General features: G+C 58.8%; 1 protein-coding gene across 2 annotated transcripts; it reads left to right on the top strand.

Moving 5' to 3' along the window:
• The first annotated feature begins 736 nt into the window (after positions 1-736).
• RHOC (ras homolog family member C) lies at positions 737-10138 on the top strand. Of its 2 annotated transcripts, XM_061471959.1 has the most exons (6): positions 743-806; positions 2448-2520; positions 8303-8460; positions 8727-8847; positions 9155-9285; positions 9425-10138. In XM_061471959.1, exons 2-6 carry the CDS (start codon positions 2514-2516, stop codon positions 9596-9598), a joined length of 591 nt encoding a protein of 196 aa, XP_061327943.1. In that variant the 5' UTR covers positions 743-806; positions 2448-2513; the 3' UTR covers positions 9599-10138. The 2 variants fall into 2 exon arrangements, with proteins under 2 accessions (XP_061327944.1, XP_061327943.1); XM_061471960.1 differs by lacking the exon at positions 2448-2520 and having other exon boundaries at positions 737-806.
• Positions 10139-10379: the final 241 nt, after the last annotated feature.

The following is a 10379-nucleotide window of genomic DNA, read 5'->3' as shown; positions in this document are numbered from 1 at the left end:
GTGACCCGGAATGGGACCTGGTTGGTGAGTGCTGCATTGGGCTTGGATAAGCATTGTGAAACTGCAGGTACCAGCCAGGTTTTCCTCCCTGCTGCAGGCAGCACCTGGATATAGACAAGGGAATGGAGGGAAGAAAAAGGTGATGGTTTCCCTGCTGCCAGCTGACGGGTAAGGGGAGATGAAACCCTCTCTGTGTCACTGGGGTCACCTCGGTGCGAGGCCGGCTTTTGTCACAGCCCTTCCTGCTGGTGGACCTGAGATGCTGCCTGTCTCTTGTATGTCTGCTGTGTCTGTTGTGGGAAATGGGGCTTTCCTCGAGTAGGCAGCATATGGAAGTGCAGAGGGGGTCTGATGGAGTTCGGGTGATGCCCCCCCTCCCCCGGGGTCTGCATCCCTGGAAGAGCTTGTCTCTCGAAGTGGGGCTCTTGGTTCTGTCATCAATAAAGCTCATGGGGGGAAAGCATCTCCCCGAGAGATGCTCGGATGGATGGAGGCATTCCTGGTTGGAGGGCAAAGCAGGGGTGAGCTTTGCTGTTGGTCCTACATGAAGCAGGGGTTCGGAGCCCCTCTCCCTGCCTGGCGTTACCTTAACCGGGAGCCCTCCGGGGAGCCCCGGGGGTTCAGGCTGGAAGCACCGATTCCCCCCTCCCCTTCCCGGCCGCGCTGCCCGACGGGGTGCCCCGGGGCGGGTGCTGGGCTCAGCACCGCCTCCCCCGGGCCGCCCTGCACGGGGCGGTGCCGCCGGCGCCGCGGAGACGGGGCCGGATTTGGGACCGGGACCGGGACAGCGGCAGCGGCGGAGAGAGGTGCGGGGCTGGGCTGGGGGAACCGAGCGGCAGGGGCACTGCTGGGGGGGTCAGAGCTGCGGTCTGGGGGGGATCCGTGCTGGGGGTGGGGAGTCAGAGCTGGGATCGGGGCTCAGAGCTGGGCATGAGGGGTTCAGTGCTGGGATCGGGGTTCAGTGCTGGGCATGGGGGGTTCAGAGCTGGGCATGGGGGGTTCAGAGCTGGGATCGGGGTTCAGTGCTGGGATCGGGGTTCAGAGCTGGGATCGGGGTTCAGTGCTGGGCATGGGGGGTTCAGTGCTGGGATCGGGGTTCAGTGCTGGGCATGGGGGGTTCAGAGCTGGGATCGGGGTTCAGTGCTGGGCATGGGGGTTCAGAGCAGAGATCGGGGTTCAGTGCTGGGCATGGGGGGTTCAGTGCTGGGCATGGGGGGTTCAGAGCTGGGATAGGGGTTCAGTGCTGGGCATGGGGGTTCAGAGCTGGGATCGGGGTTCAGTGCTGGGCATGGGGGTTCAGAGCTGGGATCGGGATTCAGTGCTGGGATCGGGGTTCAGTGCTGGGCATGGGGGTTCAGAGCTGGGATCGGGATTCAGTGCTGGGATCGGGGTTCAGTGCTGGGCATGGGGGTTCAGAGCTGGGCATGGGGGGTTCAGAGCTGGGATCGGGGTTCAGTGCTGGGCATGGGGGGGTTCAGAGCGGGGGGGGGTCACTGCTGGTGTGGTGTTAGGGCACTGCTGGGGGAGCAGAGCTGCGAAGCGGATGCCCCCCTTCCCCCCCGGGCTGGGTGGGGTGCAGGAGGACAGGATGGGGTGGGTGTGCCTGGGATGGGGCGGGGGTCCTTGGGATGGGCAGGGATGAGTCAGTGGCAGTCGGGACAGCGCTGGTTTGTCCTTCAACTGCAGCCTTGGGCTGTGGGTCCTGATTTGTGGGTGCCGCAGGGACAGGGCTGTGGCTGCTTTCCCACCACTGACTGACCCGGCCAAGCTGGGGGGAAGAGCCTGGGTGTTCGATCCCATCCCGCCAACCCTCCCCGCAGCCCCGGGGCTCTAACAGCATCCCTACGAGTGGCTCTGCTCATGCAGCAGCCGCTTTGTGTCTCTTCAGAAAAAGGAAAACAAAGTTCCCTTTGCTTGCTGCTGAGCTCACGTTTAAACATTTATGTTAGGGGGGGCTTGCAGGGGGGAGAAATAATTGTCTTAGGAGCAAGGGAGCATTCCAAAAGCATGACTGCGCGGCTCTTTCCAGCACCGAGTCTGGCAGCCAAGCTTCCCAGCAGCCTCCAACCCCCCCCAAATCCAGCCTCCCGATGGCAATGGGATCCCTGCGTGTGTTGGTGCGATGGGGATCCTGGAGCAGGGACATGGATGGGTCTCCCCCCCCAGCCAGGCAGCAGCACTGCCCCATTCCCAGTGAGGTGTTTAGCTTGTGGAATGGAGACTGTGAGGCAGCAGCTTTGGCTGCTTGTGTTTCACTGTGATTTGCATGTTATTTCTATTTTGCCAAGTACCTTTTGGTGTCCAGCTCATCCTCCTGAGCTACACATAGTGCAGGTAGAGACTGCGTGAGACTTTACTGACTCAATGGAATCCATGTTCCTGACAGCTACAGCTTCTGCAGGATGTTTTTTAAGCAGAAAATAAGCCAAGTCCCTGTCTTCCAACAGGTTATCGGGAGCGTTTAACCAGGCTCACCTCCTAACTGGCTGTGTGCGCTGGAGAGGCGTATTGACATGAAAAGTAAGGAATGTATTAGCAAACATCGCTGGGCCCTGGGGCAGCGGCAGTCAGGCCTTGCATAAGTACAGGCATCTGCCGGGATTGTGGCGTGGTATTCGGAGCTTCCAGCAAGGCACTTGTCCTGCAGTGGGGCTGGGAAGGCCGTTACTTCCGTGGGAGGTAAAACAAGAGCGTGGCATGATGTCCTTTGGAAAAGGAGGTGAGGGCAGGCAGCGTTTCCCCGCAAGGCTCAAGCACTTGTGGTTCAGGCTTGGTTTAGGCTTGAGATTTCTTTCTGTTCCAAGTCCTCTTCTCTGCTCTGTTTGTGGATGGTTTTGTGGGTGCTTGCCCTCTGGAGTCTGCTGTATGCCCAGGCTGGCTGATCGTGCCCAAAGCACAGCTCACAATTATAGGAAAAGAATTGGGAAGGTCTAAACTGGAAGCGCTGAGGTTGAGCTCCTTTTTGGATGGTCGCCCATCATTTGGATGTGACGGGTCTCGATACAAGGAGGTTTCAGGCAGCTTTCCTGGGGGTAAAGCCAGGCATGTTCCACAGCACAGGGCAGCTTTGGCAGCAGTGGCAGGCAGGATGGGAGGCTCCAAGCAGCGGGTGCGGTGTGTGCTTGGGGTGTGAGTGATGGCTGCTGGTGCAAACAAGGGCTGGAGGCTGCTCTACGCTGTGCTGCTCCTAAGTGCACAGCTTGGAGCCTCGGAGCTGGGGGAGCCTAAAACTGGGGATGCTGCTGTGCCAAAGCAACACCACTTCATTGTCTTGAAGCTGTGAGCCACTGTGGAGCTTGGAGCCCTGGGGGTATTAGATTAGATATGAAGCTCTTCCCTGTGAGGGTGCTGAGGCGCTGGCACAGAGTGCCCAGAGAAGCTGTGGCTGCCCCATCCCTGGCAGTGTTCAAGGCCAGGTTGGACACAGGGGCTTGGAGCAAGCTGCTCTAGTGGAAGGTGTCCCTGCCCGTGGCAGGGGTTGGAGCTGGAGGAGCTTTAAGCTCCCTTCCAACCCAAACCAGCCTGGGATTCTGTGCTAGGATTCTGTCCTGGCCATTTCATTGCTCTTCACTTCAAGCCCTTTTTGGAATGCTTTTCTGCTTCTGTGTAAGAGTTCCTCTGATACCGGAGGCACTTGCCAGTACTTACACTACCTTGGCCATGGTTTAGATGTCTCAGCAAATTAAATCCCCCTCGATGGGCATACCTGTCAGATGTTGGTGTGGAAGTTTACTTCCTGCTGTGCCAGCAAGTCCTGCCACCTAAAATCATTCCTGTTGTGAAGCAGCACGGAGGGGCTTTCTGCTGGCAACCGACCCATGTACCTCTGCTCTCTCCCCAAACACCTTAATTCCCTTTCGACTGCTTTAACCTGGGGACAGCCATGGCCTTGACACACACTTCAGTGGGGCTCCCACTTCTGCTAATAGGAGCTGTGACCCAGCGGTGGGCTGAGGAGAGTGGGTCCTGCTGCATGGAGGCACCCCATGTCCTGGCCCCTGCAGGTCCAGCGGTGCCTGTGGTGGCCTGGGGCTGCCCAAAGGGGCTCTTGTTTGCCCGGTGGCACCTCTCGGGTCCTGTCCCGAGGTGCCCTGGCGGTGGCAGCAGCCCTGTGCACACACACAGAGCCATGTTTAGAAGTGGAGACAGCTTGTCCTTGGCTACACTGCTCACAAAGCACTTCCTGCGCTCCCTGCGAGTGTTCTGTGCTCCGCGGATGCTGCAGCCGCCTCAGCTCTTGGCTGTGGTACCGGTTGCACAGCCTCAGCCATAGGTGTGTGTTTGGGGGCTTTTAAAACCCAGTTACATCCCTCGTGGCTGCTGCAGCCCTGAGCCCCTCTGTGCTGCCTTATCCCAGCTCCTTCCCCAACAAGCGCTAAATCAAAACTGGTCCAAACTGCATCGGGTGCTTTTTGTGTTAAGCTGAGCAGAGCTGAAGACACAGCGATACCAGCTCCCAGCACCTCTCTTCAAAGAGGAGGTTTTCCTTCTGTGCCTGTGTCACAGTGCTGGGGTTCTGGTGGTGCCAGGGCTTTGGGATGCCAGGACTGCTTTTTCCCTGTAACTCCAGCCTAAGGGGCATGCCCAGAGAGCTGCCAGGGCACAGGAATAGTCCCGGATCATCCAACAGCCTGTAAGGAGATGCTGCTGGCAGCTCTGCAGGGCAGGAGCATGAGCCCTGGGTCTGTTCTATCTCTGGCCAAGAAGGATCCGTGTGGCGATGTGCAAGTGCTTGACCCCCCCCTCTCCTTGCTCTGCTCTCCTGTGTTCCTCCTGGATAAGGAGGTTTTGCTGGGAGTGGGGTGTCTGCCGAGCCTTGGGGGTGTCCCTGGGAAGGGCTGCTCCCAGCACAGCTCCAGCCCAGCCCTGCCCAGGCTCTGGGGCTGTGGGCAGAGCAGATGGGGCTGGTTGGCTGATACGTGGTGTGAGAGGTTGGGTCAGGGTGCAGCAGCAGCAGCAGCAGCAGCAGCAGCACTTGGGAGTTTCTGCTGTAGAACAAAACCCTGCTGTTTGCTCCGGGAGCTCAGGCTCACCAAGGAGCCTCCTTGGAAGGTTCCTGTCCCTGGCTGGAGCCTTCGAAGCATCAACATCTCTCTGCCATTTCCTGAGATCCCGTAGCAGACACGGGGTGATGGACACATCCTGCTGCCAGAGGGGTTCCCAGTTTCCTGCTCAGCAGGAACCTCACTGTTTGAGGTACAGAGCAGGGAGAGGCCAGTAACACCAAGGCTGTCCTGGAGCCCAGCTGGTGTTACAGTGATGGCTTTGGAATAGCTGCTTGGAAAAGAGAACCGAGAGGTTTGGTTTCATTTTGTAGCATCTTGGCATGCTGAAGGAGCTGCCCGCTCAGCATTAGGCCAGTGCTGGTAACACCATGGCCACGAACTTGCTGCTCCCTTTTGTTATCTCTGTGAATGAGCAGGAGGTATCTGCTCACACCCCTGTATGGGCTGGGTTGGGTTGTGAGCGTGGTTGGGCAGCCTTTGCTGTAACTCAGGGTGGTTACCACTTGGCAGAGTTTGAATTTCCATGTCTGATGTGGGTAGCTGTGTCCTTTGAAACCATTTGGCCTGCTGGCGGCTGTAGTCAAGCTGTGCTGCTCACATTGTCTTCATGTTTTCCACTTTCTTTTATTGCTCATGATCTGGGAACTGTGCGAAGCCCTTTGCATCAGGCTCCCCATGCAAAGGACTGGCCTCATCCTGCTGAGTGACAGAGCATCCCCTGGCAGAGGAGCTGATTTCTCCTGGCATCTGTGTTGGTGCTGTGCTGGTTGAGCAAGGGCAGGGATGGGGACAGCACACGGTGCTCGCAGCCTCCTTGTCCCTCTCCCTCGCATGCCAGCTCGGGATTAGTAAGGGCTATTTCTGGGTTGCTCTCTGGAGTAATGGAATGAATTGTGCTGAGGTTTGGGGTGGGGACGGTGCCTCTGCCCGCTGAGTCACCGCTCGGCACCGTGCCCGGATCTGGAGCTGCTGGGGCCGGAGCTATCCTGGGTCAGGGTGGACAACGGAGGCCGTGGGAAGGGGTCTGGATGCGGTGACAGCATCAGGATGGGTGCAGGCAGGGGAGCGGGCAGCCCCACTCCGGTTGGTTTTGGTTTAGGTCTGATGTCCGCAGACTGGGTACAGGCAGATCGCTGGCAGCGGGTGTTTGTCTGTCAGGGCATCCGCTGTTCCTGCGCTGCAGATGCGCCTCCTGCTGCGCTGTGTGGAGTAGATAGCGGCGCGTCCCACACCACCGTCCTTCCTCTGTTTGTCTTTGAGATGGAGAGTCACAAGGCAGCAAATCGCATTTTGCTGCGGGTAAAGGAGCTCTCTAAGTAAATAGACTTTTTCTGTTTAAGTAAATAGACTTTTTTTTTGCCCATAAGCTCTCCTTATCCTGTGTTGTGGAGGCGATGGCTGGAGACAGGACAAGCCGAGGGTGCGTTTCTTATGTCCCCAGGGATATGTCATCCTTGAAAGCTTTCCCCCCTCAAGTGGGCAGCCCTTCTATCTGCTTCTGTAACACATGTCCTGTCTCCTTGGGATGAGCTCCTGGATGCTGCCCATGCTGGGGGCTGTGGCATCCCTCGCCCAGCTGAGACATGCAGGAGAACACAAGGAAAGGGGATGGAAGCCCTGCTTCCCCTTAGAACAGAAACCTGGTTTCTGTCCTTTCTCAGCCCCCAGCAGTGGGACCCTTTGGGCACTTCAAGCTTTTTCTTCAACTTCAGTGAGGCATGAATGCACTCGCCCTTTACAGTCCCAAGCTCTTCCACTGGGACGGTTGAGGAGTGCCAGATCCTGCCGGATACAGCCCTTCATCCTCACTATTCTCACCTTGCAAGTGCCAACTTCGCACAGCACTTGGCAGCCATGAGCCATTCCTGGGAGCCAAAGCACTTGTAACCTGCCAGGATCCAGGGCTGCAGCAGGGTCTGGCCGGGAGCTGGGTGAAATCTTTCTTCTGCCCCAAGGCCATGCTTGGGCAGTTCGGTTTGTGAGAGCTGACGCCTGCTCCTTCCCCAGGGCTCCGTGCAGTGGGTCCGGGGGGTTTCCTCCTGGCAGGAGTTGAGCTGTGACCTGCTGAGGGTGCGGAGGAGAGGAGCTCTCTTCAGCCCGTGTTTGAAATGCAAGACCGCGCTGAGTCTCATTCCTTAATGCTTCACTCCCAGCTAATTGTGATGCAGCCTTAGGGGGCTGTTTTCTTTTCCTCCTTTGCTATAGGCTCCAGGCGTGAATGTGATTGCCCCATGAGAGGACAGGCACCAGGCCATAGTTAAGGTTTGGTGTCGTGCCAATGCCCCTCTCCAGCCTTCCTGCAGCCCCTTCAGGCACTGGAGCTGCTCTCAGGTCTCCCCTTCAGGAGCCTTCTCTTCTCCAGGCTGCCCCAGCCCAGCTCTCTCAGCCTGGCTCCAGAGCAGAGCTGCTCCAGCCCTCGCAGCATCCCCAAGGCCTCCTCTGGCCTCCCTCCAACAGCTCCACGTCCCTCTTGTGCTGCTGCCCCAGAGCTGGATCAGGACTGAGGGGGGGGGGGGGGGTGTGCTGTACTTGCAGGACTGCATCATTTTCACTTGGGGCAGAAAGCAGCCTGCTTTGCTGCAGGGTTTCATCTCCGTTCTCTGACTGATGGATGGCAGCTTCCATGCCGCCAGTGCCAGTGGTGACGTGGCAAAGGCCTCTTTGTCAGCTTGGCTGGGATGGGGCCAGCGCAGTGCTGGGTGCTGGGCACGCAGGTTGTGCTCACCCAGAGCCCCTACAGCTCAGCTTGGGGCGTTCCAGTTGCTGATGGGATGATGCGGGAGCGGGTGAGCGCGCCTGGGTGAGAGCCAGAGCGCAGCTTCTGCCCTGGAGAATTCATCATCTCTTGCACCCAGCACAACTGGTTTATTGTGGATTACTGCATGACTCTGAGATGGTCAGTAATCCAACCTCCGGGTGGTGGCACAGTAAGAAGGCCAATGTGGAGGGGTTGGATCATGGCCAGGAGGCTGGCTGGGTAGGGCAGAGCAGTCAAGCATCTTGCAGGAGGTCCCTGCGTGCAGCCACCCGCCCTCGCCTTGGCTGGGCATCAGTGTGGTGGTTCTGGCTGTAGATGCAGCAACTGGTGTAGCTGGCTCCTTGCAGGCGCGAGGATGTCAGGAGAGCCCCTTGCAGGCTGCCAGGGATGTGACTGGGATGGGATCCACACACTGGGATGTGCCCAGATGCTTGTGTCTGGGGCCTTTCTGGGCAGTCATGCGAAAGACTTTGGGGCACAAGGGGCAAAGATGGGGCAGGAGCGTGGACCGCTCACAGCTGCACTCTTCTCCCCACAGCGATGGCAGCCATCAGGAAGAAGCTGGTGATCGTAGGAGATGGTGCCTGTGGAAAAACGTGTCTGCTGATTGTGTTCAGCAAGGACCAGTTCCCCGAGGTCTATGTGCCCACCGTGTTCGAGAACTACATTGCTGACATAGAGGTAGACGGGAAGCAGGTAAGGGCTGTTGTGGGTGCCGGAGCTGCTCCCATCCTCTCCCTCCTGTGTTGGCATTGCCACCATCCATCACTGCCACCTGGCTTGGTCCACGCAGCTCAGACACACTCACAGCTCTTGGGGGAGCCCCATGGTCCTTGTATTTCCGGGTAGCCTTGAACCCAGGCTGAGGAAGACCGTAGCTATAGCTGAGGAAGATCAGCCTCCTGGCTCCTGGGCTGTGGAGATGCCTGCGAGCTGCCAACCATACCCCTGTGCCCTCACAGGTGGAGCTGGCCCTGTGGGACACAGCGGGACAGGAGGACTATGACAGACTGCGGCCCCTCTCGTACCCGGACACAGATGTTATCCTCATGTGCTTCTCCGTTGACAGCCCGGATAGCCTCGGTAGGGACCAGGGGGTGAGGGGGATACCAGGGGCTCGCACAGGATCGGGTGCTGGTGCCAAATCCCCTGGGCTCTGAGAAGCCCCCACCCTGCCCATCCCTCCCCTCCATCTCCTGGCTTTGTGTGTGCGCACCGGGAAGATGCTGGCATCATCCTGGCTTGGTGGAGGTGGTGGGAGAGAAGGATGCTGTGGGGCGAATTCTCCCCACTTCCCATGGGAAAAGCCCAGTGCCAGCTCCCATGGCTGTGAGGAGGCCGGGGGGGGGGGGGGGGGGAGCTCAGGGGTGTCCCTGTGTGCTTGTTGCAGAGAACATCCCCGAGAAATGGACACCAGAGGTGAAGCACTTCTGCCCCAACGTGCCCATCATCCTGGTGGGCAACAAGAAGGACCTGCGCAACGATGAGCACACGCGGCGGGAGCTGGCGAAGATGAAGCAGGTCAGGACAGCGCTGCCTCAGCCAGCCATCCACTGCTCCCGGTGCCTGGCACCCATGGCTGGACCCACAGCCAAGGGCACTGTGCTTTTGCTGCTGCTTTCTGGCCACGTTTCCAAACCCTCTGTTTGATGCTTCCTAGGAGCCGGTGAAGCCAGAGGAGGGGAGGGACATGGCCAACAGGATCAACGCCTTCGGCTACCTCGAGTGCTCAGCCAAGACGAAGGAGGGCGTGCGGGAGGTCTTCGAGATGGCCACCCGAGCGGGCCTGCAGGTCCGCAAGAACAAGAAGCGCAGGGGCTGCCCGCTGCTGTGAGCAGCCAGAGCGGGACCACGCGGTGCCGGTACCTGCCCTGAACCCTCTGCACCGGAGCTGCCACGCGAGCCTGCGGGGTGTCCCTGCGAGGCTCCAGAGCCACCAGTGCCTTCAGTACCCACTGCTCTCTATGGGTGGGCATTAGCGTAGCTGCCCATGTCGCCCCAGTCTGTACCCATCTCCCTGGTTCTGCCTCTCCCGTGGGGATGGTTGTGGTGTTCATGCTCCCTTCCCAGCTCCATGCAGAAGCCACAGAGGTGGGGAGGTGCTGCTGGCTGTGCCCACAGCTCCAGTGTGGGGTCTGCTGGGCCCTCACGGTGCTCTGGGCTGTGAGGACAGCACACACTGTTCCAGACAGACGTGCCCAGGGCAGCTTTCAGCCCATCCCCACGTGCAGAGCTCCTGGGACCTGTGCTGGGGCAGCACCTCAGCCCAGCGCTGCCAGTGACACCTCTTGGGGTGTGCCTTGGTCACGGACTGAGCACAAGGAACTGAACTGCCTAACTGGGACAATAAATGCAAACCAGTATTTTAGTAATCCGCTCTGCTTGCGTGGTGATTTGGAGAAAACTCCAGGAACAAAGTTTTCAAGCTGACAAGCAGGTATTCTTTATTGCGGCGCCGGGAGACACGGGGGAGAGCTCCTCCTGACGTGTGTCTCCCTACTGCTACACAAGCCATCCTTATAGAGCCACTGGGCATACATACACAGTCATGAGGCTACGGATGGATTACATCATTTTCCAGAATGTTCCCTGCGTGCGTACAGAAGTGTGGGGAT

Source organism: Pezoporus flaviventris, unplaced genomic scaffold (genome assembly GCF_033815535.1).
Source record: "Pezoporus flaviventris isolate CSIRO_AGI_PZ_B2104156 unplaced genomic scaffold, CSIRO_AGI_Pfla_v1 ptg000069l, whole genome shotgun sequence".
In the NCBI taxonomy this organism is placed as follows: domain Eukaryota; kingdom Metazoa; phylum Chordata; class Aves; order Psittaciformes; family Psittacidae; genus Pezoporus; species Pezoporus flaviventris.
Note: the sequence above shows the minus strand (reverse complement) of the source record. Positions and strands in the feature narration are given on the sequence as shown.

Excerpts from the sequence above, each read along its gene's own strand:
- RHOC (XM_061471959.1), top strand. Across the intron at positions 8,461-8,726 it reads TAGAGGTAGACGGGAAGCAG|GTGGAGCTGGCCCTGTGGGA; the intron begins GTAAGGGCTGTT and ends GTGCCCTCACAG. Across the intron at positions 8,848-9,154 it reads TGACAGCCCGGATAGCCTCG|AGAACATCCCCGAGAAATGG; the intron begins GTAGGGACCAGG and ends TGCTTGTTGCAG.